This window comes from Ambystoma mexicanum, chromosome 12, assembly GCF_040938575.1.
Source record: "Ambystoma mexicanum isolate Mex_15411 chromosome 12, UKY_AmexF1_1, whole genome shotgun sequence".
NCBI lineage: Eukaryota > Metazoa > Chordata > Amphibia > Caudata > Ambystomatidae > Ambystoma > Ambystoma mexicanum.
Genome location: NC_090936.1, coordinates 1060745187 through 1060770952, shown reverse-complemented (window position 1 = coordinate 1060770952; position 25766 = coordinate 1060745187). Strand labels below are relative to the sequence as shown.

The following is a 25766-nucleotide window of genomic DNA, read 5'->3' as shown; positions in this document are numbered from 1 at the left end:
ATAAAGGTTTTGAAACGTATACTGCTTATGTCAGTTGTAAACATTGATCTGTGTAGAACCCCATTGGTTGGAGGACTCTTCTTGACCCTCGAGTGATAGGGTCTTCCTAATACTTTTTGGCTAATTTTATTGAAAACCAATGTCCTTGGTCATGCTTTGGGTGTTCACGTTAATCATTTTCCAATCAACCATACATAGGCTTAACTTAATCTTTCAATCAAATTCTTAGTTTGATCATTATCGAGGCATGTAAATATAGTAGTATCTTGAAGTTGGTTTTAATTATTTATAAAATACAAGACAGCCATTTAAGGTGATCTGCAACTGTCCATTATTAAGAAAGATGGTCATCCCAGCCTTCAGAAAAACATTACAAATGGCATCTGACAATGCTATGTACTCTGCAGCAGGTTTAATTTCTTACTTGCTGATCTACCAGAGGATCTTGATAGAGTGAGGTTATTTTTCTCAGTTTCTTGAATCGATAAAGGAGTGCTTGTATAGGTGGGTACATTCTTATGGATCTCGCTCTCGTCGCATAGCTGAGGAAAATCCATGCAGTGGAGAACTACTGTATGGTTAGATTTTTAGAATGGTCTTGTTTGCAATATTGTTCTGGGGGAATCAGAAAAGAATTGCTCATTTAACAGTTTAACAAAAATACTCTTATTTGATTTAGGTACCAGGGAGGGTTGGAGTAAGAGTAACTGTTAGGAAAGATGTATCTTGGCAACTTTCCCAATCTTTTGACTTTGAACCTGTTCTGACTTTTTGAAAAGAAGTGAAGCCTTCAACCTAATTTGTTATGGGGCAACTGATCAGTCCTTCAGACTATCGGCACTGGAAAACTATGTATCCCTTTTTACCTATCACCTTTTGTGACTTTTTTATATTGTACACAGCATCTTACAATGCGGTACAATGGGGATGCTTTTGTATCACCCTAGCTTTTTACACTTGAGATTTTTTGTTACTTTTAAATGTGATTAAAGACAAGTTGGTCGTAGCAGATAATAATTGTATAAGTTTTGCGTTATTTCTAGTGTGTACATTTATGTTTTACCGCATATGGCTATTCAATTTGGCTAGTGCCCTAAAATGGCTGTGCCACGAGATTTCCACTTGTTCTTTGGCCATATTACAGTTTGGCCTTGTTCCTGCCTTGCCAGGGCAGGAAATCACATATAAGGTCATGCACTTTCCAGGGAAAGCTGCTGCTTTCACAGGCTAGTGCTACCTTTGTGTGTATGTATGTGTGGGTGCGGGGGCAGGAAGGGGGTTGGACTATCGGTGCCATTCCACACCCATGGTTTCATAGAGTCTAGGTGTGGGACATACTGAAATCAATAGCTGTTGACAATTGGACAACTACTGGCTGTATGAGTGGCACAGATCATTTACCATTGGTGGGCTCAGACTTGCTTCCAGACTAGATTTTGGATAAGAGGGCTCTGCGGAAATTCTTCAGATCAGCATTGGAGCCAAGAATACTTCATAGACTAATAACCGAATGAAGAGCCAAAGAAGACTCTTGAAGAGGCCTGGAATCCCTTCCTGTGTCTGGCCGGTGAAGCCCTGTTGGAATACCTGATCTCCGAAAAACCCTAAGCAGTGCTTCAGCCCTTGGACTAGTGGGACCTGCTAGTCTCTACGCCTTCACGAGGATCCAGCCGTCTTCAGCCTTGGCAGTGTCCCTGGACCAACCACTGAACACTGGCAGTGGACTGACTAGCTCTCTCATGGGCTACATCGCCAGAAGAGTCGCTGTTCCGTTGTTGCATCCGTAACTTTGGTTGTTGCCAGCTTGTGGTACAACTCGCCTTCCCTCAAATTTCAGCATGCCAGCCTCAAGGGATCCTGTCCTAGAGAAACTTCTTCAACCATGACTGGAAAGACGCCTGCCATCTGTGTGCGGTGGCTATTGCTGGAACTCACCTTCTCCCGTCCTTTGACGTGTCCTGAAGAGGCCTGCATCAGTCCATCTTGAATTTCTTCATCAGCAGTGGTTGCATCTTGCATCTCGGCCTGACTGGAAGAATCCTTGCACCCACAGATCCTGAACACCTCTCACCAGTTCAAATGGTTGGATATCCAAACTCCAGTCACGCCCTCCCCTGCCCCCCGATCCGACCCATCAAGTAATCTGGGAAAATTGGAGACAGGGGGTGGGGGATGCAAGTAAACGCAAAACATTTGTCCGCCCCTGACCTCCATAGGATAACATTCGGAACCAGTCCCTTTGTATTTTAATCTTTGTTAGGCAGAAACCTGTGCAGTTCCCTCTGGGACCACTGCAAAAGATTTAAGACTACAGGTGTTTGGCAGTAAACCCACTTGGTAGCAGTCTGTACCACACAGATTCACTTGGTAGCTGTGGCTGAGCAGTCAGACTTCCCTCAAGAAGAGTTAGGCAGTATACAGAGTATTCACAATAGGTCAAAAGGACACAGTAGAACAAGTAAACACTGACCAGAGCTTGGTGTAGAAGAGATATAATTATTTATTTAAAACCACATCTAATAAAACACACAGGCACTAATGTTAAGCAGTTCAAAAACACGGTCACTAAAAGATATACGTGAGTGTATATCTTTTAGTGACCGTGTTTTTGAACTGCTTAAAAGAATATTAGACAAGTCTTAAGTAAAGCCCCACTTATTTTCAGACAGCGGTGAGCGCTTAACGCAAATGGCACTCTAATAATTCGTTTTTAAAAAGGGAGAGAAAAGCAGAGTATAATTTGAAACAGAGCCCAATACTTTCACAAGAACACAACAAAAGAGGAAGGCAAAGTAAAACCGTGAAGTTAGAGTTCAGAAGGCCGGATCCACTTTAAGAGGATCAGAACGAAATGTGTCCAAGGTCACACGGTTGAAGTGCACAAAAGTCTTGAAAGGGTTCAGAAAGAGTTGGACCAAAGAAAGGGACCAGTTAGATGGTCAAGGCGGCCAGCCCAGTCCAGAAGTTTAAGGGATTATTATTACCTTGTAGCAATCTTTAGAAAGGTAGGCCTGGCGGACACAGTACCTTAAAGTGGTGAGAATACTCCAGCGGGGGCAGTTGTTCCTGGCAGCGGATGCAAGTCGGTGCTTCGTCCAGGGGAAGAGAGGATCTCGTCGGGGAGGAAGACAGGAGTCCGTTGCACTGCCAGGGAAGAAACCAGCCACGGAGTTCTCAGGTAAAAGGAGCGGTCCTTTTATTCGTGGTCCAGTGGTAAGTGACTATCCGGTTGCCGGGGTACTTGGCACGGGCAATTCAACGACAAGACGTCCTGGCATGCGAGGAAAAGAAGGTAAACTGTGCCCACCAGTCAGGGGAAGAAGCCTCTCCAGCCGGGAGATCTTCTCTGTCGTCGGGAAGTGGTGAGTCGGCTCCGCAGGGCTCCACTGGTGGCGGCTCACCACCTGGGCCAATCACACAAGAGTGCGACTTGAGTTACCAAGGTAACTCAGTCCAGGGTGCCTAAACCCCCTCCCACGCCCCCTGTGGTACCCAGACAGAGTGGCACCACTTTTGGAGGCTTCTGTGGAGAAGCCCGCCAAAAAGTGGAACAAAGGGCTCGACTTGGGTTGGATTCACAGAAGAGAACACAAACGCCATTTTAGAATCGGGTCCTGGCAAAAAATACCAACCGGCGAATTAATATTAAATAAATAAACCAGCGGTATGTTCGAGGCTATGAGAATTAAATAATTAAAGTTGGTAGCCTCGAACAATGGGAAAATCCCATAGGGATATATTCGCGGTCGAATATAAAAAGTAGTATCCACTGCCACCAGCCAATACTCGATCAGGGGGGACGGAGACGTGCCCCCTCGACTAACAGACCCCGGGGCAATCGAATTGCCCCGACCAGTACGTCCACAATATGATGGTTTGTACTGGTTTCTGTTCATAATTTGGGACTAGTAAATCCAATGGTGACTTTACATGCCCTGGGAGACAGTAGTCAGTCTCAGGGTATGGAGTCTATGGTGGGGTGTCACTATGACACCCCTGTGTCACTGCACGGAGGGTGCTGTGTAACACACATAGTAAAAACACATGAGACCCTATGGAGTAAAGGACCCCATAGCCCATAAAACACATTAACAGTCAAAGGAACACCATAAATCATGTCCAAGAGTGGGAGAAAGAGTCTCACTCTTGGCAGGAGAAAAAAACAAACTCCAGAAATCCAGCAAAGCTGCTGGGGGACTCACTAGGTTAGGAAATTCAGCCTAAAGAGAGAATTCTCCCTTACAATCTTCCATTCCACTGACTTGGTCGTCAGCCTGGGTAGTATTTTCTATATTATAAGAGCACATTACTTACCTGTTGAATATCTTTAAACTATCACCAACACAAGTAAAATAAATGGAATTTACCTACAGAGACTACATTCTGGGGAGAAGTGGTATGGCTCCTGTAACAAAGCCCCATTCTTCTTAGGGACTGGACGCTGAAGTTGGGGAAATTAACTTGACTTGATTCCATCTGTACTGTATTAACCTACTTGCCGCCTGTTTTATTTGAATGCATTTTAAGAATCTATGGTTGATGTATATATGTGTATTATGTAGTAGTGATTTTATCACATGCTAGTTTCATTTTTTTAGTGTGTAATGGGCCTAGAATAAATATTTGTATTTTTATAAATTTTGTGCTAAATTGAATTATTCGGTATTATATTGTGTGGGCTCATTGAGGGCCCCTAACCCAATTCACACACTCAAATAGCCTTGGCTGCTCTCCACATTTACCTTGATTATGTTTTGGCTAACCTCTGTGTCCCCTGTTCGCCAGGCCAGATTCTAGAAATCCATTTGAACAGTAGCTAAGACGAGACAAGATAAGTGTCTGTAAGAGTTCAGAACTAACCAAAACAAGTGTAGAAAATATCAAGCGTCATGATCTAGGCTACTGGCACGAGATTAGTGGTGTTAGTCAACAATTCATGGTCTGGGGAGGCTCTCCAGACTGATGTACTGAGTCATGCAGTTGGCTACCTGACTCGCTGATGAGACTTTCATCCTTGTCTCTCCCAGGTTGATTTTCAGACTATCCTCACTATAGCACCCTGGCAAATGCGATACTTTCAGGTGGGATACCTTCTGCTGACTCTATACCCTCCAAAGTAAGGGCCTGCCTTGGGTGTCTGCTGAATCTGAGCATACTACAAGCTCTTTGTCAAATTGCAAGTCTTGTTTCCTCCTTTGTGCGCCAGTACTTGAGCATCCCAGAGATCCCCCAAAAACTTTGTGGCTTGGTTTCTGTCTTTGTATTTTGCTGGTCACTTTTTTTTCACCAAATCTTCTGATTCAGCCTCAATTGGGATTCCGATGATGAGCCTTTTCCATACCTGGCTTGGATGCTAGGTCAGCCTTCCTGGCTCGGATTTAAAAAAACCCTCCTGACTCGGATTATTAATGGGCAAGACTTTAGTTCCCTTGGTGGGCTTGTCAGACTCTCCAACGTCTGAACTATGGCTCACAGCTAGCTTCTGTCAGCCGTTCAGACTTGCTGCTTTTTGGTTATTAGGCTTTGACCCCGTTCTATGAACCCATGTCAACAAGGCCCACTGCCTTTTTAGTACTGCTTCGTTGACTGCACCGATCCCACTGTCTTCACCACTTAAATCACAGCACTTTCTAGTCTTTGGCCCTTCTGGCTTGGCCAGTGTTTGTTCTTGGCTTACACCCTGTCAACCACCTTTCTGACCCTTCTCCTATGTTCTCTTCCCTCCTCTCTATTTGTATTTTGTATTTAGTTTATTTGTATAGCGCTCCTGGCCCCAAGGCATCTGGGCGCATTTCTTAGGTTTACAGAGTACAGATAAGTAGGTCAAAGTAGAGCATTACAAAAAACAATAACTCGGCACTATATACTCATTCAATGCAATGGTGAAGTTTTACAATTTACAGTGACTAATGCAGAAAATATACAAATTTACAATAAGTTATGCAGTGAAATTACCACCATGATACAGCTCAGCGGTCGAGGTCAAGGGTTCCAAGTGACCCAACCGGACACCTGGCCGGCGAGTGGTATTAGTTATTCTAGTCACGGGCATCTTTATCCTGTGCAAAGAGCCATGTTTTGGCTTAACTCTTGAATGAGTGGTAGGACGCTTCAGATCTGAGTGGGTTAGGGAGTGTGTTCCATAACTTAGCAGCGAGAACTGGGACGCTAGACCGCCTGCTTTCGGCAACTTGAATTTGGGCAAGGACAGGGAGTGGGTTTGAGCTGATCTGAGAGGGCGGGTGACAGTGTTGGAGGTAAAGCGATTGGCCAAATATTCAGGGGCATGGTTAGCCCTGCACTTGTGTAAGTGCAAGGGTTTTGAGGGCTATTCTTTGAGCAACAAGGAGCCAGTGGAGGCTACACCTCCGTCCTTCAATGTTACATTTCCTTTACCTTCTCCTCCTTTGTCCCTCCTAAGAGGCTTGCTCAAGTCCTCCTTCCTCGCGGATCTTTCCTTTGGCAGCAACCTTTCCCTTACTCTATTCCCGCATTCCTCAAATCTCCTGGTCTTTCCCGCCTCATCACCTTCCTTTTCCTTCTTTTATTTATTTATGTATTTATTTATATAGCACGCCGAGCCCTAGGGCATCTGGGCTCATTACTTGGTTACAATGACAGTACATTTACAGTTACATATGATACAGGTGGCGACACATTATTTACAGTTGCATATTGTTACAAATGCAATGCTACAAGACGAGTTAATTACAGTTACATATGGTACAAGAGTTGTAAATGACTTTACGGTGAGGAGAGGCAGTAATTAGTGAGGTGTTTCTGAGGGTTCTTAGTTTTCTTTTGAGAGAAGCCATGTTTGAGTTTTTTTTCTGAATTGGTGGAAGGAAGGTTCTGTTCTTCAGTTCAATGGTAGTGTGTTCCACAGTTTAGCGGCAAGCACTGGGAAGCTGCTGCCTCCAGCTTTCTGAAGCTTGAACCTGGGGACCTTCAGGCAGTGAGCTTGAGCCAATCTGGTGGGACGTGCAGTGGTGTTTCAAGAGAAGTTGTCGGCCAGGTAGCTAGGCGCCAAGTTGGCAAGGCACTTATGAGTGCGTGATAAGGTTTTGTACTCTATCCTTTGTGTGAGGGAGAGCCATTGGGTGTTGCGTCTAATATCCGATATATGTGATAATGCCTCTTGCCCCCTTCCTCCACTCTTCTGCTGACTCTTCCATCTACAGACTCCTCATCTACAGACTCCCACACTCTGAAATTGTGAGACACCTTTTTAAGCTTGTGACCCCTGTGTGATTGTCCTTATTTATTTGATATTTGTAAGGCGCCTATACAACAAATGAAGTTTTTTAAAAAACGGGGGATGGCAAGGGATAAATAGAATAATGTTGTGACATTCAGATTGTGCAAGTGCAGTAACGAGAAGTGCAAGGGAGCAGGGATGGTGGGGGGGGTGGGAGGGAAGTGCCAGTCTGCGCGAAAGCGAAGTGCTAGGGTGGGAAGAGAAGTGCAGGGTAAAGAGGAGAGTGCAAGAGAAGGGTGGGTGTAGCAGGGGGAGAGTGCAATGGGCTAGGCGAGTGCTAAGGGGAGGCCAGGAGGGCAAGTACAAGGGAACTGCGTGGGGTGCAGGTGGTGAGGGTCCACATGCTCAGTGCGAGGAGGGTGGATGGACTGGGAAGGGCGGGGGCTGGTGCCCTGTACGACTCAGAGGGATCCAGGCAGCCAGTCACTCAGGCAGACAGGGGTGTTAGCAGTGGAGGAGTAGAGGGAAGGAAGAAGAGATGGAGGGTCTTGAGGAGCTTCCAGAACTTGAGATCAGACTCAAGCCTGAGAGGGGCGGGCAGGGAGACCAGTGAGAGGCTCCAGAGGCTCCAGAGGGAGGCTGCTGCGCAGGAGCTAGAGATCTACCCCCCACTCTGCTTAGCGTAGCATCTGAGCTGCAGAGTTGTAGCTAGAACACCAGTCTCAAGCAGGCAGGTATTTAGGGGGAGTTGGATGTAGCAGAGTCCCAGACCCCAGAAAGCCTTGTGGATGATGCAGGGGGTATTTAATTTTATCCTAGCAGCAACTCAGAGCCAGCGGAGAGATTTTAGGGCTGGAGAGATGCAGAACCTGGGTTTGAGGCTGAGGATAAGTCTTGCAGTCCTATTTTGGATTAGTTGAAAGGAGAAAAGTGAGGGTAAAGGAAGATTGAGAAAGAGGCTGTTGCAGAAGTCCAGCCTACAGAGGACAGGCGCTCTGGAGACATTGAGTTTGTGGGGGAAAGTGAGGAAAGGGAGAATGCCTCTGTGGAGGTGCAGCTGATAGTGGGCCTTCTTGGCAAGATCTGCAATGTGAGGAGAGAAGGAGAGAAAGTCAAAGAGAACACCAAGGTTATTTGCCTCACAGGAGGGTGAAGGAGGGGGGGCACCCATGGAGGGTGACCAGAGGTTTGGGGGGAGAATGGGTCCCAATACGAAGGATCTCCATCTTACTGGCATTACAGCAGAGATCATTGCCAGCACATCATGCCTGAATAGCAGTCAGTCAGGGATGAGAGGAGAAAGAGGGGGCGGTAGAGGGAAGCTTGAAGGAAAGCTGTATGTCGTCTGCATAACACTGGAAGTGAGGAGAGATGGGCCAGAGGGGCAAGGTAGATGTTGAAAAGCCACAGCGAGAGAATAGAGCCTTCAGGGGCGCTGCTGGCCGAGTGTGATAATGGGAGAGAAAAGGGCGCAGTTGAACTTGGGAAGAACGGGGTCAACCAATCAAGTGCCCGGCCCGTGATTCCAATGGAGTCACGGAGCCGATAAGTCAGAGTGGCATGATTGACCGTGTTGAAGGCAGAAGAAAGATCCAGAAGGCTAAGAACTGATGGGGAGTTGGAGTCGAGATTTGAGAGCTAGCCTTCACTGGTGTTCAGTAGAGCAGTTTCCATGCCTTTAACTGCTCTGAAGCCAGACTGATGGTCATCGAGACAACCTACCGATTCAGTGTGTTGCATCAGTCTATATGAAGGCTTTAGCTGGAGACACTTGTGTGGGCTTATTAGCTTTGATGTCTAGACATGTTTGAGAAGCTCTACTCCATGTGTAGCCACTGTTGTATGGGAACTTGTTAGGCGACCCACAGCTCCATGGTCTGAGGCCATAGTGGGATTATGATTTTTGGAATCTGGCAGCCCGGCCTGCCATATTCCACAGCTCTCTCTACTCTGCGTGGGGCAGAGCTCCGGCAGTTTATCTGTTAATGGATATTTGTGTTAAGCTGGCACTCAGTTGGCTTGGACTTTTCTACTCTGGACTTGCTTCCTACCCAGGGACTGAAATCGTGAACCCAGTATGCAAAGCTAAGCAGTAGGCATGCATGTGGCTGGTACCAGAGGTTTGCAATGGCAAGCGGCCATGGGGGAAACCTCAGTTTACCACCTCAGGGGTATCATTATGGAGAGGTTGGTCTTCCAAACCCCAATTCCGCTTGCCCCATTTTCAACCCTCAGAAATGGTACTTTGTCCAAGCAGTTGTATAGAACTGTTTGTTTTCCTTTTGAATTTTACATGGACCATTCTCATCTGTTGGAATTGATGGTTTAATCTTGTGTTCTTTGCATTATGCACCTGTAAACTCTTGTTTGCTTGTTTTTCCCAAAGATCATAATGCACATATTTTGCACATACCTGGACTCCAGACTACCCCCTCATCCGAAATATCCTGATGGCAAAACATTCACTTCTCAACACTTCGTCCAGACGCCTGGTAAACCAGGTACAAAACTACTGAGCACAAAAGTTATATTTTTGCTTGCATAGAGGGAAGTCTTTGTTAAAGCATGGGCATGAGGGTTGACATTGAACTGAAGCCCTGATCTGTCTGTGTTGTCCTTGATTTTCAGATATTACAAATGAGAATGTATTCTGCATCTTTCAAAGCGGCATCAATCCTCCACACTACGAGTTGATCTACCAGCGGCATGCTTACAACTTACCCAAGGTACACCACTCTTGTAGAATGTTAGTGCTCTAGAGTGGCAACATGCTTACTGTTTCTCTAGGATTCATCAGACTGTATACTGATTGAAACTCTGTGTTCAAAGACTATGTGAATGCATATGCTCCACAAAGTCCAAGGGCGCACAAACTTATCTGGTCAATAGCAGAATACATAGGTGGGGTGAGGCATAAAAGCAGGCAATGGAGCACCCCAAAAATGGTCAAAACACATTTTCAGAGGTTTTTTTGGCTATGTGTGCTCCTTGTGGGAGAAGTGGTTATGTTTTTCCTACGTTTGGGTCTTGTACTCCAAATTGACAACAACTTAGTTCACTTCGGAAAACTTGGGATTTGGAAGTGACACTGATGCAAAGACATGGCTTATTGCATGCATGTAGTTATTTATTTTTCTCATGTATTTTGAATAACAAACCTAGAATGCTTGATACATTTTCTGGGCAAGGGAGCTGTTTAAGTATCGATGAGTTGTGCAGCTCTCAACGACTGCTGTTTTCAAACTTTGCAGAGGGGATTGTGCTATTGCCTCTGGAGAATATTTTGAGAAGGAATGTCCAGACAGCAGTATTTATTAAAAGGTGGTAATAACATACAAATAATTCAGGTTCAAGAAATCTGAGCATCTCAGTATCCTTGTTAGGATCATCAGTAAAGTCAAAGCTCAACAGAGATTTTCTAGACCGTTGGAATGCTGGTGTTACCATAGACTTGTATAAACTCAACGGTTCACAAGCCCTCCTAGGAATCAATAGGATGGACAGATCATCTCATTGGCGAGTGGGATTCTACTCCTGGTGCTGCACGGAACCCTATGTTAAGAATAGGACCCTAGTTAAAAGTCCGACTTGCCTTCAGAATCACGCAAGTGCCTTCCCAGAGGCAGGCCAAATGTTCATGTACTCACAGTAGGGATATCATTGACACTTTCTGACTTCTAGCAGTCAATGTTCTATCATCGCAAGATTAAGCTTACCATGGTGGTCCATGTGTTTGGGGTGTAGTAAGGTCAGTCTCTAGGCAAAGCAGAGTATCTTCACGTCGGGAATTCGGAAAAGCTGCTGTTGTGATGAAGGTAACTTAAAGTTTTGGTGTGCATTGCAAAGGTTTGATTTGCTGAAGACCCAGCTCCAGCACAGATATGCAGAGGCAGTTCAGATGGACTCATTGATGATCTTGCATCTCTTTTGGGTTTCTGTAGGTCGTCACATGGTTCTCTTTGGGCCAGCAACTATAGGCGTTGGGCATCTTGGTTGCGGGTTTGCTCTGTGGCAGGCGCTTCTGCTGCTTCACCTCTGGTCTGCTTATGAACTTGGAAGACCAGATCAAGGCTTTCCTGATCATGGAGGATCCTTGGGGGCTGTGGACTCTATTCAACTCACCTGGTACAGGGAGCGACTTGTCGGTTCAATAGAATTATGTTGCCTAAGACTGAGCATTGAGTCAGAAGTACTTGGGAGAGTGCTGGGCCCAACAGTTTTTTCACTATTCCTCTTCACAAAGGCATCATCTTTGCTTTGGGAGTCAGTCTACAAGTTCAACAACGTATGGATGTAGGTTGTCTGGCTTTAGAGGAAGTTGGGGGCTGTGTTGATAACTCTGCTTCCATTCGCAATTGTGGACCCAATTTGGACAGATTCTAAATTCGACAGTCTCTCGGTTTTTCACAAATGTGTCCCATGGCAGTAGCCATGACTATATATATATATATATATATATATATATATATATATATATATATATATATATATATATATATATATATATATATACTTCTGTGTGCCTCAAATTCACAAGCAATGTCTGCCCACTAGACTCTGTACTGTCTGTACTGGATTTACACAAGGGTTCCAAGTAGGGGACAGCCTTGCAGTTCAGCAGGTCATACTCAACTAGAAACAAAGCCTGTGACAGTCGTGTCCTCACCTTCATCACTAGATCTAGGGGAATGCTCTGCTGAGTTGCTGGCCTTACGGGGGTAAAAATCCAGAGGCAGTAAATGCGGTGTGCTACAGACTCCTCACCCCTTGAGTCAGTATCTAGGTCTTGGTTTAAGTGATGCCCAGGTCATTTCTGAAGAACTTGTTATCTCTACTAACTGAATATCTTACCATTGCCAACATGTAGGCAGATGAAACAGAGCCAAAGCCAGGCTTTGACCATGAAAGCAGTAAAACTACCAGCCTCGCAACAGGGCACAGGTGTGGAGGTGGGCTTGAGGCCCGATGTGGGAAACTGTCTAGAGACAGGTGTAAAGGTTGGCATGGAGACACGCAGGAGAGCCAGCAAGAGCAGAATATGCAGTAGCCAAGAGGCATAAAAGCTGGCAAGAACAATTGTGGATCCAGAACTGCAGAAGCCATAGCCTTCGGAGAAGAATGTGAAAGGCTGAACAGGAGCCACTTGTGGAGAACCCTTATGTTCCAGGGACGGTTAGCCTCACAGCTGTGGACAAACTTGAACCGGGACCCCAGGACTTTTTCCCTCTTTAAATCTTAAACCATGTGCCTAGCTTTGGTGCGAGGAGCACCATAGCCCTCTTGTGAGAAGGGGACTATATATCCCTTAGTGTGAGAAGGAGGGAGACTATCCTGATGCTGGGAAGGGCACTCTGTTCCATATATAGTAAAATGTAAGAGCCATCGGCAAAGGATCCCTTTAGTCAGTCAGTAAAGGGCACCCATACCAACCTTGGGAACTAGATCCCTGAATCGGGAAGCAGTGTGCCAGACACTATCCTTACGGTGTGGATTACCAATAGTGATTAGGGCACTATCCTATGAAGGGGACTGGGAGAAGAATCATATGGTCACTATTATTCATGGTGTGCGAAGCAGTGTGTCTGGTGGAGTTGGTGGCAAGTTTTACTCATACAGAGATTGAGTGTTGGAAATTATACTGTTTCACTTCATTGTAGCATTCAGTTTCTTAGTGTTTTGAGGACTAGTTTAAGTCCTATTTTGCTGCCTATTGCTGGCTGAAAGCTGACTGGAGGCAGACTGTAAAGAGGAAGTACCTTAAATAAGCATCACCGGCGCGGTGTGCGAAGCAGTTGTCTGGTGCCCCACTGCACGCTTCACTTAGTTTCTTATAAAATCACACCAATGCTGCGGAGCCGGATTGCAAATTGTACTCCTGATGCCTTTGAGTAAGTGAAGTTCGAATTGTATGACTCTTAATTATTGCCACCGGAAAGCTTGGTGAGTTCAGTGTTTGCCAGGAGTTTGGGTCAATGCAAGCCCCCGCGTGTGTTTGTGCCTCCGGCAGAGGGCATCTGGTGATTTGACAGTGGGGAGTGACTGCGGGCTGCAGCCTTTGAGCTCCCCGCGGGTGCAGCAGTTACCCCGAGCAGTTTCATTGTTCTGTAGGGAATAGACTTTCTTTACGTTTAAACGCCATCAGTACGGAGGTGCTCCGACAGACTTATACAGGGACTGCAGCTGTTAATACTTCACCGCTTTCATTGCTTATCGCATTATCGGCTGGAATTATTTATTCTGTTGTGTTATTTGATGAAGAATTCAGTGATTCTTTTTAACAGCCCCACTGCACTTGGTATGGGGTGGCATTGACTTTTATGAAATTGTATCAACATCGTCGGCATTTGACTCCTTGGCCTTTTTTAGCCTGTATTTCTGTGTTTTGTCTTTAAGTATACTCGAGGGGGATAACTGTTCTTATACCTTTTGGAGGGTAAATTGTGCATAGTTCTGTAATTTTAGGCTCATAATTACACACACCGCACTTTCAAACACACTGCTGTGGTTCATATTTGAAGTATTGCCTATTGCCTAAGATTGGTATTGTTTGTATAAGCACTTTCTTAATTTTAGCTTGCATATCAACCTAAAAATCCTGTTGGTTTGCTCCTACAATTTTCTATTGCAAAAGTAATTTAGGGGGCTTTTTGTGGGTGTGGACTAAATGGGGGTAATGCTGAGAAGTAGGGGGTGCACTGTTGAATCTGCGCAACCCCAGCAAAGAAATGAGGGTATTATGCGACCTCAGTCAAGGAAGGGGTGTAAATCCGGTTCTAATAATCACTATCCCTCTTACTTTGGGTAAGGTAACTTTGCCTTTAGCAGAGAGTGATAGAAAATCCCTGTCGGACAATGAAGTCCTGGAGCATGGGTCCCCGGTGCTTAAATAACAAGGGGACATGGTGGCTGGTGTGCTGGGAAATATAAACCAGGTGTTAACTGACATAGAGGGTAACTTAAGTTCAATGGTCACTGAGGATATGCTCCAGGAGGGTGATTTGGTTTCGGACGTCTCGATTTTGGCCCCGGCTATTCCTCAAGAGTTGGCCAAGCAAGTGCGTTTGTCATTAGATTTTAAAACTAACTAATGGACTTTTCCCAAATCACCTGGCCGAGAGGTTGGCCTTACTGAAATAATGCTACATCAGCACACAGGTAAAGTATCATGCATGAGTGAATGAGGTCCTACACTACGGTCACCAGTTATGTCTGATTTACGTGGTTATAATTGGGTGACAGAATCTGCCCCAGGTGACGTAATCAGGGATGAACCTCCCAAGGATCATATGATCGAGGTTGGGGTCAAGCCAGGAGGCGAGGAAGACGTAGCACCAGTTGTGGATGAGTTGTCCTTCCCTATCCTGGCCTGCATTCTTGACTCAGTGGACAGAGGTTATGATTCCCTCAATTTTGAGATCCGGGATTTAAGACACTCTGTTAAGGAATTGTTGGGTAAGGTACATTTCCTGGAAGAATATATCATTGCGGTATCAAATCAGAACACTACACTTAATAAAAGGGAAAATATCCCAGCTGAAGGCAACACTGGGGGTAATGAAGAAAATGGAAGATGGGGTGGTCTTGACCCCAGTTTCCCAGGCAGCGGTGGAACTTGATAAACCTTGTCAAAGTGTTGCGTTAGACAAGGAACTACTACTACCGTCAGCCTCGTTGCTAGGAATGGCACGGAAGCAGGGGGACATTGTTTTTTTATTTTTATAAAACTTTTTTTTATTTTCCAAAACAAGTCCTACAAACATACATCACATTCCATGCTATAACACATCGCGGCATTAGTGGGCATACTCAACACTCATGTACATTGATATATTAAATCACCTAATTTCTCCCCCCGGCCAACACCTGACATTCCGAAAGTTCTTAGACTGTCCCTCTTTCCCATTTACCTGCTTTCTTTGGACCTCCCCGTGCCGTATAAATTCCATTGCTGCACACATATCCACATCAGCAACCCATTGGGCCAGCACTGGGCATTCTGGTGCGCCTCATCGTTGGAATATGTTTCGTTTTTATCAGCCCCACTGCTGTGGACAAAAACTGTTTTTCCCCATCTTTTAATGGCATCGTCATTGGGACACCTAAAAGCAACATTTTAGGATCTAGAGCTCTAGTTCTCCCCAGGATCGCTGTTAGTTTGCCACAGCATTGTCTCCAGAAGGTTTTGATCCGGGGGCATTCCCACAGGATGTGTATGAAGGTGCCCTCCCCTTCCCGGCATCTTAGACAATTTGGATTAGAAGCATGTTTCCAGCTATGTAGCGCCACCCTGTGGTAATAAACTCTGTGGAGAATTTTAAATTGTACCGACCGAAGCTTGGAGGTAATGGCAATTTCTCGTGGGTACATAAAAACTTGTATCCAGTCTTCTGGTTCGATGGTTCCCATATCAGTTTCCCGTTTCGATCTAAGATTGGTCAGCTTCGGTGTAGCAAAGACCTTTGCTGCATTATACAGGATCGAGGTGACACTGGTGGGTATATGTTCCGTCATGTGATTGCGTTCCAAGGGTGAGCACTCGGTTGCGTTGGAAAGTGCTGGCAGGTGTCTCTTCAGGGTGTGGGTAAGTTGCATATAGTGATATTGCTCAGTCACTGGGAGCCCACATTTCTGTTGCAGAGTTTTGAATGGAGTAATAGCTCCTTCAGTAAGGATGTTGCCTACTTTGGTGACTCCTGCTTCTCTCCACGCGGCCACAAAACGAGTTTCCCTTTTTCTGCAAGATTGCTATTGTGCCAGAGAGGTTGCATCAGGGTCACCTTATTCTCCCACCCAATGTATGCGTGTGATTGCTTCCAGAGTATGGCGATGTGTGCTGCCATCGTTTGTGGGGGAGGCCTTGTGAGAGTCTGGTAAATATTCTTGATCACCATGGAGCAGATCGTTGATCACTGCCATTTGGCTTGCCCAATAATAGGATTGGAGTTGGTGGACCCCCTGCCCCCCTCCCAGACCGACCTTTGTAGCGTGGTTAAGGCGATACAGGGTCGCTTTCCTCCCCATATGAGTACCTTGAGGAGACTCTCAACTCGGTCAAATTCTGAGTCTGGTATCTTAAGTGGGGCATTTTGTAGCACATACAGGAAACGTGGTAATGCCATCATCTTAAAAAGTGCAGCCCTGCCCATCAGTGTCAGGGGGAGGAGTGTCCAGCGTTGGACATCTTGTGTAAGGCGATTGGTAAGCAGGTGTAGATTACGAGCCACATATTCCGAGAGGTCCCCAGAGATCAATATTCCCAGATAGCAAACGTCTTCATACTCTACCCGGTATAAGCAGTCACCAGGAACTGCGTGGTTCCCGCCCTTTACCGGGAAGAGAACCGATTTCCCCAGTTAACCTTCAGGCCGCTAAATTCGCCGAAGCGTGCCAACATCTGTGTTACTACTGGGCACAAGCGGGCTGGGTCACCTAAGTATATGAGAAGGTCGTCGGCGTAGAGGGATACCTTATCCTGATATCCTTACGGCCATTTGAATCCTGTCCATGTGTCGACCTGCCAGAGCCATTGGGCCAGTGGGAAGGATCTAGAGGGCCATCGTTCACCCTCACTTCTGCGTGTGGGGCTTCATATAATAGTTTCACCCAGCTCAGAAAGGTCTTGCCAAATCCCATACTTCGAATGGATTGTGTCCTCCCACGTATTCCTCATCTTAAATATTTATCCTTACCTTTAGTTTCGCCTCAGAACATTTTTCCTCTCTCCAGCAGAGGGCGCTCCACTCGAGGCGACAACGTTGTAGAAAGGTCTCGAGCATGCCCGTTGGCTTCAGTTCCGTTTTTCCGTTCACTTTGCTTCGGATCGGGATAAAACGGCGCTTCAGTCACAGCAAATTATGTCGTCTTCTTCGAACCCGTCTACTCCGAAAACGGGTTTTAAGAAATGCCTATGGTGTGGAAGAAAAATGTCGCTGACCGACCCTCATCGTGACTGCCTCTGGTGCCTCGGGTCCGAACATCAGATCGACGACTGCGGTTCTTGTCAATCTATGACCCATAAGGCCTTGAAAGAAAGACAAGGTAAACTGGCGGTGGGGGAGGAATCCTCAAAGTTTTCTTCGAGAGGGAAGACAGACTTGGCTGAGTCTTCGGTGAAACGCCATAAAAAATCCAGATCGAGGAGTAGATCAAGGAAGACCTCTTCTTCGTCCAAAAAAGCGAAGAAAAGACGACACCGATCTCCCTCTTCTTCTTCCTCAACTACATCGGAGGAAGTTATTACTTGTCTGACAAAACATGACTTCCCTAAAAAGTGGGAAGCATTTTGTATTTTGTATTTGTTTTATTTGTAACGCGCACCATCGGGCCCGGGGGCATCAGGGCGCAATTTAGACATGGTTACATAAGCATACAATTAAATAAATTAAAAGCATTAAACAGTACATAATATACAAGGCATACAGCAATATACATATTTACAGAAGGTAGATTAGAGCAGGAGTTTCCCAGGGCTGGTCCGGACATCATGGCTGGTTGGAGAGCCAGGATTTGGTTTTAACTTTGAAGGCACTAAAGCATTCTTCGGATCGGATGGTGAGAGGGAGGGCATTCCAAAGCTTAGAGGCTAGGACGGGGAAGCTAGATCCACCCGCCTTTTGTAGTTTGAACCTCGGGATGGTTAGGCAGTGGGTCTGAGCCGTTCTTTGCGGACGGGTGGCCGCGTGTCGGGATAGCCGGCTATAGAGGTATGGTGGGGCTTGGTTAGCTAGGCATTTGTGGGTGAGGCCTAAGGCTTTCAGTGAAATTCTCTGTTTGACCGGTAGCCAGTGTAAGTTAGATCTAGATTCCGAGATGTGGTGGTTACGTGGGATGTTTAGGGCTGCTCTGATAGCGTTATTCTGGGTGATTTGCAGTTTGTTCAGATTCTCTTGGCTCGTTCCAAGGTAGAGGGCGCTCGCATAGTCAATTTTGGCCATGATAAGAGTTCTAGCCAGAGTGACCGCGTTGCGGGTGGTCAGGAATGGCCTGCAAGCTGCAATGAGTTTGCAGGTGTATGCTGAAGAGGATCTGACTGCATTTGTTTGTCTGGATAGGGATAGGGTGGCGTCAAGATAGACACCTAAGGTTTTGGTGTCTTTTGAGACTTGGATGGTGTTGCCATCGATGACAAATGATTGGTAGGATGGCTCAAGTTTACTAAGGCGTTGCATAGTACCCAAGATGAGGAGCTCAGTCTTGTCATTGAGGCATAACTGGTGTTGTGCCATCCAGGCTTGGATAACCAAGTAGACCTCGTTCAAGGCCTTAGTGTCAGCCAGGTAGTCACCAGTGATGGGAATGAGTATCTGGGTGTCGTCAGCGTAGTTTGTATAGGAGACACCCAGATAGTCAAATACATCAAAAAGTGGTTTTGTAAAGACGTTATAGAGGGTTAGCGACACACAAGAGCCCTGGGGGGACGCTGCAATGAATCGGGGAAGGATCAGCAGCTGCAGATTGAGAGAAGACCCGCATAGATCTATTACTCAAGAATGATTTGATCCAGGCCGTGGCTGACGGTGAGAAATGGGCGGCCGAGTGAAGATGCTTGCATAGGATTTGGTGGCTGACCAAGTCGAAGGCCGCAGAGAGGTCGTGTAAGAGTAATAAGGCAAGTTTGCCGCTGTCCTTTAACACTTAGATTTGGGTTTTTAAGTCAAGTAGATCTGTCTCTGTTCCGTGTTTGAGCATCAATGATGAACATTTTTGAGAATGCGGCCCAGACCCCCTCAAAAATGCCTGTTGAAGATCATGCCTCTACGCACAAAAAAAGTGACAGGGGAAAGTCTAAAACTAGGAAATCCGACAAGAAATTGTCGAGGGTGTCTTCTAGAGACTCTTCCCAAACACCTAAAAAGAAAATCCTTCCAGTGCATAAACAGGAGGCAGACCTTAAGAAAAAGACTTTAGACGTTGATACATCATTAAGAACCTCGACGAAAACATCTTTGAAGCCTCCGTCAAAGGCTGTCGCGTATAAGGGGTCGACGACCCAGCTGAAAAATGTTACATCGAGTACTTTATCGACGACCTCGAAGACTCCTTCGACGGCGTTGATTGTTTCGAAGACTCCTTCGACAGCATTCGTAGCGCCTTCGAAAACATTGCAGAATACCTTGATAACATTGAAGGTAACGGCCATGACTTTTACGCCATTGACGCTTCTGTCGACATCGACACCAATTACAGGGGTGAAACCTATTCCTGAGAAAGTATTTCACCCTGAAAGCAGACATTATTTTTTCCAAACTATGTCATCTATATATGGAGAAATGTCTTCAGGAGGAGGATGAAAAAGAAGAAGATGAACCTAAAGTTTCATCAGCAGAGGTAAAATATGGTGCAAGGGAGGTCCCTGAGGAATTAATTGATCCTCAATCAAAAATGCAAGACCTGTATGAATGTTTACCGTCTGCAAGTGGACTAAATACGTCCCCTGAATACGAAGTTGAAAAACCAGATCCAGCAGAACATGCTGATTTGGGCTATAGAAAACATATGAACAAAGTAACAGAGTTTATGGTGTGGGGTAGGAACTCACCTGTATACCGGGATGATGGTATGACAGCGATTTTGTCAGGAGGTCTTCAACCAAATCCCATACTTCCCTTTCATATTGCCCTGAAAAGGAGAGTAAAATGCTGCTTGGGAAAAATCTGAATCCATTCAAGCAGTAAATAAAAAATATGTGGCAAAATACAGACCTTGTAACTCTGATCCACAGAATTTGATTAAGCATCCATCTCCTGAGAGTCTGGTAGTTCAGGCAGCCACATCAACAAAAAATGCTGCATACCCTACAATTCCCCCTGATAAGGATGACAAAAAGATTGATGCATGGTTGAAAAAGGTTTTTACATCAGGGAGCATGGCTCTAAAATCCACGAATGTATCTTGCACTCTGGCGAGATTCACTTATACTCTGTGGGACTGCATGTCAGCGGCAGCTCAACACATCCCGGAAGGAGAGGAACGTGATGGTTTCCTGTCCATAATTAAGGATGGCAAGGAGGCTTCGGGAGAATGTCTTTCTTCAGGTTTGGACACTGCTGACAGTATCAGCAGGTCCATGGCGTCTAGCGCAGTGCTACGCAGATTTGCGTAGCAAATCTGTCCCTTCAGCCGCTGCTAGAGCTGCCGCAAAACCACTCTGCGGTTTTGACTCACAAGACCCCAGTGGGAGGCAGGATCTCACAGCATCTGAAAGAATGGCGGGGCATTACTTCAGATGCTTGGGCGCTGGAAACAGTATCCCAAGGTTACTGCCTTCCCTTTCTAAAGAAACCTCAGAATGACCTCCCGGAATACAACTCTACCAAAAATCCAAACCCGCTCCTGTTGCAGGAAGTTTTTACCCTGCTACAGAAAGGTGTAATAGAACATGTGCCTGTAGCGGAAAGGAACAAGGGTTGGTATTCCCCATATTTCCTCATTCCAGGACTGAGACCCATCTTGGACTTGAGAAACTTGAACAAGTTCCCCAGGAAGGACAAGTTCAAGATGGTCACTCTTTCTCAGATCCTTCAGGCTCTCCAAATTCAAGACTGGTTGGTATCATTGGACCTTCAGGATGCTTACTTTCATGTGCCAATCCATCTCAAGCACAGAAAGTATCTGAGGTTCGCGATTGGCAATTCTCACTATCAGTTTCGAGTTCTGCCATTCGGGTTGACCTCCGCCCCAAGAGTTTTCATCAAGTTGATGGCGGTAGTGGCAGCGAGTTTCAGAAGAGGGGGGATTCATGTCTACCCCTATTTGGACGACTGGATGATCAGGGCACGTTCCCCAGAACAAGCCCATGACCATCTATCCAAGACTTGCCACTTCCTTCACAAACTAGCGTTTTCTCTGAATTTAAAAAAGTCAAACATGATACCATCACAGAAACTCCAGTTCATAGGAGCAGTCTTGGGTACTTGTTCGGGCAAAGCCTCGCCTCCGAAGAGAGCTCACCACATTCTGCAGATGGTAACAACATTCCAGGATGCCCAGTATCTACCAGCCTTCCACTTTCTCAGGTTGCTCGGTCTCATGGCATCCAGAGGCCAGATTGAGAATGAGATCTCTTCAATGGGCTCTCAGGACTCAATGGTCCCAGTTCTCAGGGGAAATGTCAGATCTTTTACAAGTTCCAACCAGGGTGGCACAGGATCTACAATGGTGGACTTGCAGACAGCACATCCTCAGAGGGGAATCTTTTTGGCAACCATGGCCGGAGATGACAGTAGTGACGGACGCCTCCCTTACGGGATGGGGAGCTCACGCCAACGAGTTGACGATCAGCGGTCGTTGGTCTCCATCAGAGTCCAAACTACATATCAACCTATTGGAGCTGAGGGCAATCAGACTAGCACTGAAGGCCTTCCTGCCAGCTGTACGGGGAAAGAATGTCCTGATAATGACGGACAGCACAGTGGCCATGTACTACCTCAACAAGAGAGGTGGTGTAGGGTCACAACCACTGTGCAGAGAGGCAATGCAGCTCTGGTTCTGGGCAATACCAGAAGGGATCTCTCTATCTGCCATTCATCTAGCAGAAGAGCAAAACATAGCGACGGACGCTCTGAGCAGGCAGAGAAGTCTCCCACGAGTGGGAGTTAGCTCAGGAAGTCCTTCTGGAGATCTTCACCCTTTGGTGAACCCCTCAAGTGGATCTGTTTACGACCAGTGTCAACAGGAAATGCGAACTGTTTTTGCTCAAGGGAATTTCCCCCGAGAGGAGCTCAAGGAGACTATTTTGTAGTGGACTGGGAGTTTCCACTGCCATACGCGTTTCCTCCAGTCCCTGTGATCCCTCAAGTAATCAGGAGGTTGAGGAAGTTCGGGAAAACCATGATCCTAATTGCCCCGGATTGGGCCAGGAGAACATGGTACCCGTACCTTCTAAACATGTCCATCTGCCCTCCAATACGTCTTCCAAAAAGAGAGGATCTTCTCTCACAAGAGGGAGGTCATGTTCTACATCCAGAGGTCAACATACTCAACCTTCACGCATGGCTTCTGAGAGGTTGAGATACAAGCATTTGGACCTTACGGATGATATGGAGATCTTACTTTCGGCCAGGCGGCCAGCAACAAAATCTTTGTACTGGTGTCGTTGGAACAAGTTCAGTAACTGGTGCAGGGATAAGAATGTGGATTCCTTTGAATGTGATATTCCAATGGTATCTTTTCTGTTACATTTAGCTAATCTGGGGCTCCAGGTTAGGATGATAAAAGGATACGTAGCAGTGCTATCTATCTTCAAGCGCTCGTCAGAAGAAATATCTTATTTTAAGATAACTTTTTAATAATACAATTTCTAAAAGGTTTAAACAATGTTTTTCCACCAATACCTTTTCAAGTTCCTGTGTGGGATTTAAATTTGGTACTGACATTTCTGACATGTGCACCCTTTGAGCCTTTACATTCTTGCCCGTTAAGGCTTCTTATTCTAAAAACTATACTTCTAATTGCATTGACATCAGCCCACAGAGTAAGTGAGTTGCAGGCACTTTCGAGTGGTCCTCCTCAAACCATCTCTCATAAAGATAAAGTTGTACTTCGAGTCAAGCCCTCTTTTCTGCCAAAAATAGTTTCAGACTTTCACCTGTCACAGAAAATAATTCTACCTACGTTCTACCCTCCTCATCACACAAGTAAGGAAGAGGAAAGACTGCATAGGCTAGATCCTAGAAGGGCTCTTAGCTTTTATATCTCAAGAGTATCAAAAATACGTCAGTGTGACCAACTGTTTGTGGGATACATTGGTCGTAAGTTAGGACTACCTGTAACTAAACAAACATTATCAACAGTGCCCCAGATAAGGTGCGTACCTTGCCTTTTTACGCATCCAATTATTGCAAATACGGAGCATTTCATTTTCCACTGCGTATTGGTTACGGAAGGTTTTCACATGATTTATTAATTTAAAAAAATACCTCTTTCCTCCACTAGATGGCGCTAAAGTCTGCATCATTAAACTCTACAGCACCACACGCAAGTTTCCTTTCCGAGACTGGCTTTAAACAGATGGGCAATGGGGTTGTGATGTGTAGACCAGGATGGCTCTGTTGCCCCGATTTTCGCCAGGACGTGCAACTTAAGGTAGAAGACATGCTTTTTTTTAGGGCAGAAATCTATTTGTTCCCAAGATAGACTAGGCAATGAAAGCCAATACCGACAAACCAGCTCGGTCGTTAACATCATTGCAAAGGAGAAGGAATTTTCCGTCCCTTCAGGGGTGCATCTATAAGAAACTATTCCTCTGCTAACGGCAATATTATTCACAGGGCTAGAAAATAAATGTCCTGATTCTGTCGTCCAAAAGAGTAAAAGATAACCACAATGCCGAAGAGGATCCTCCGGCACCCAAAGGGGTAAGGCGAAGCCTCCAGCATGATGACAACAGCAACATAAGAATAGGAGGGCAGGTAACACGCTATGCTCATAAGTGGCTCAACATAACGGACGGGTGGGTGCTACAAGTGGTTCAGCAAATGGCACTACTGGAATTCACTAAGCATCCAAATGACGTGCCTCCATTCAAAACGTCACCCCTGCACCTAAAGGTGTTCAAGCATGAAGTGAAACAAATTCTGGCCAGTGCCGAAGCATCAAGACAAAGGAGTTTACTCATGATACTTTGTTGTAAAGAAACCAGATGGAAAGTGGCATCCCATACTCGACTTGCGCAAATTAAATGTCCATCATAAAACGGTGAAAAATGGTGATGCAGCAATTCATACAGGCAGTACAACCAGGCAACTAACTGGCGTCCCTGGATTTACAAGACTCATACTTCCATATCCCAATCCATCCAAAACATTGGAATTGTCTGTGTTTTGTGGTAGGAAACACTACCAGTTGAAAAGTAATATACGTTTATTCCGAGCAACGTGTTGTTTAATTGCTTGCCTGCCCCCGGCAGGTAGCTTCCTACGGCAAAATAACCACTGGTGAAGTCTCACCTTCCTGCAAAATCACTCCTCCGCCATGAGGGAAAGCACCAGGTTAGACAATACCTTATCTTTTAGCCATATTCAGGATATTTTTCCCAAGGAACAGGGTGGTTGATTTAAACCACACGAGCTAAGAGGTGCTCCAACCCGACATTGTAAATCACCCAAACACTGCCAAAGACTCTGACTCTCTGCAGTGCTATATATGTTTATGCAGTTCTCGAAATTGCCGGAGTCCGTGCACCAGAATGTCAAGCAACGAAGCCTCTCGCACCCTCTCATATTCGCCTCTGATATTTGAGATGCGAAGGAGGGACCCCAAATGGTTTCAGAGGACTGAACCAAACAGCCTGCAACATAAGCGCCTGTCGCAACCACGATCGCCGCAGCCACCGGACAAACCAAACAGCCTTCCTCGCAGAGCACAGAGGGAAAGCACTCAACGTGTAAAGTCAATCCGCACTGTCATTAAACCCGAATTTCCAACCCAACTCCCAGATGGGACTTGAATGTTCTTTCAAGGATATTGGTACCCCCCTTAGAACCACACATGCACAAGGCTAGCATTAAGGCCCTCACCTATAAGCCTGCCTTCCTAGTGGTGTTCGCCTCTATAAGAATAGTCAACGAAGAACAGGCCCTTTCTGTTCAAGACCCCTTTGTGACTATTCACAAGGTAGTTTTGCGCACACACATGCATTGCGCCTTAATTTATCTGTTGCATGTGAATCGATCACAAGTCACTTCTTTGTCTATCTGGCAGCTGGTAGAGAAGGAGACCCTGTCTCTGAATTAGTGGTTTCCAAATGGATTGTAAATTGCATCACTGTTTCACTCTTGCCAAAAGAGATTGACCCTTTACGCCTAGAGCTCACTACTCTGGTTGCAGGCACCCCTGGATGTGCGCACTTGCCTTTTGTTAGACAGAGAGGCGAGGGAAGCCTTTCGCCGAAACTGGCGGTGTTAAAGTTTTACTGCGTTAGTTTAGAAAAATGTACTTGGAACAAACGCAGTAAAACTTTAAAGCTGTTACTTTCAAGAAAGACTTCCATCACATCTCTGCACATTGCGCTTTAAAATATACAATTCGATAATGTGTTGAATACGTTTTACTCTCTTGCAGAGGAGAAAACTCATTTTTACTCTCTTGATATTGCATTTACTCTCTAATTTGAAAAAGCATGCGTAAAATACTCCCACCTCAAAATCCTATCTGGAGCACTGATTATCAAGATGGATAATCCTAGCCATAACGGAGTGTTATAGGCTAGCTGGAAAAGATCCCCCCTGAGGGTTTTAGAGCTCATTCAACTAGGGGCATGGCAACTTCAACAGCACTTAAAAGGGGTGTCCCTGTACAAGATATTTGTGCAGCAACTACATGGTCATCCATGCATACTTTCATAAAACATTATGCTTTGGACTCAAATGCCTCTCAAGGAGGTCTATTTGCCAAATCTGTGCTACATTCAGTACATGACTAAAAAGATATCTGTACTCCCGCCTCCAATAGAAAACTGCTTTGGGAGTCTTTCTAAGATGAGGAATAAGTGGGAGGACACAATCCATTCGAAGAACAAGTTACTTACCAACTGTAACGTTCTTTTGATTGGATGTTCCTCCCACATATT

General features: G+C 45.7%; 1 protein-coding gene across 1 annotated transcript in view; it reads left to right on the top strand.

Annotated features, from left to right (window-relative positions):
- TMEM209 (transmembrane protein 209) overlaps positions 1-25766 on the top strand; it is an 834036-nt gene that overhangs the window by 744450 nt on the left and 63820 nt on the right. Inside the window, exons 13-14 of the mRNA XM_069629610.1 lie at positions 9585-9699; positions 9827-9924. Of these exons, the coding sequence (XP_069485711.1) occupies positions 9585-9699; positions 9827-9924 (213 nt within the window). The remainder of the gene's footprint in view (positions 1-9584; positions 9700-9826; positions 9925-25766) is intronic.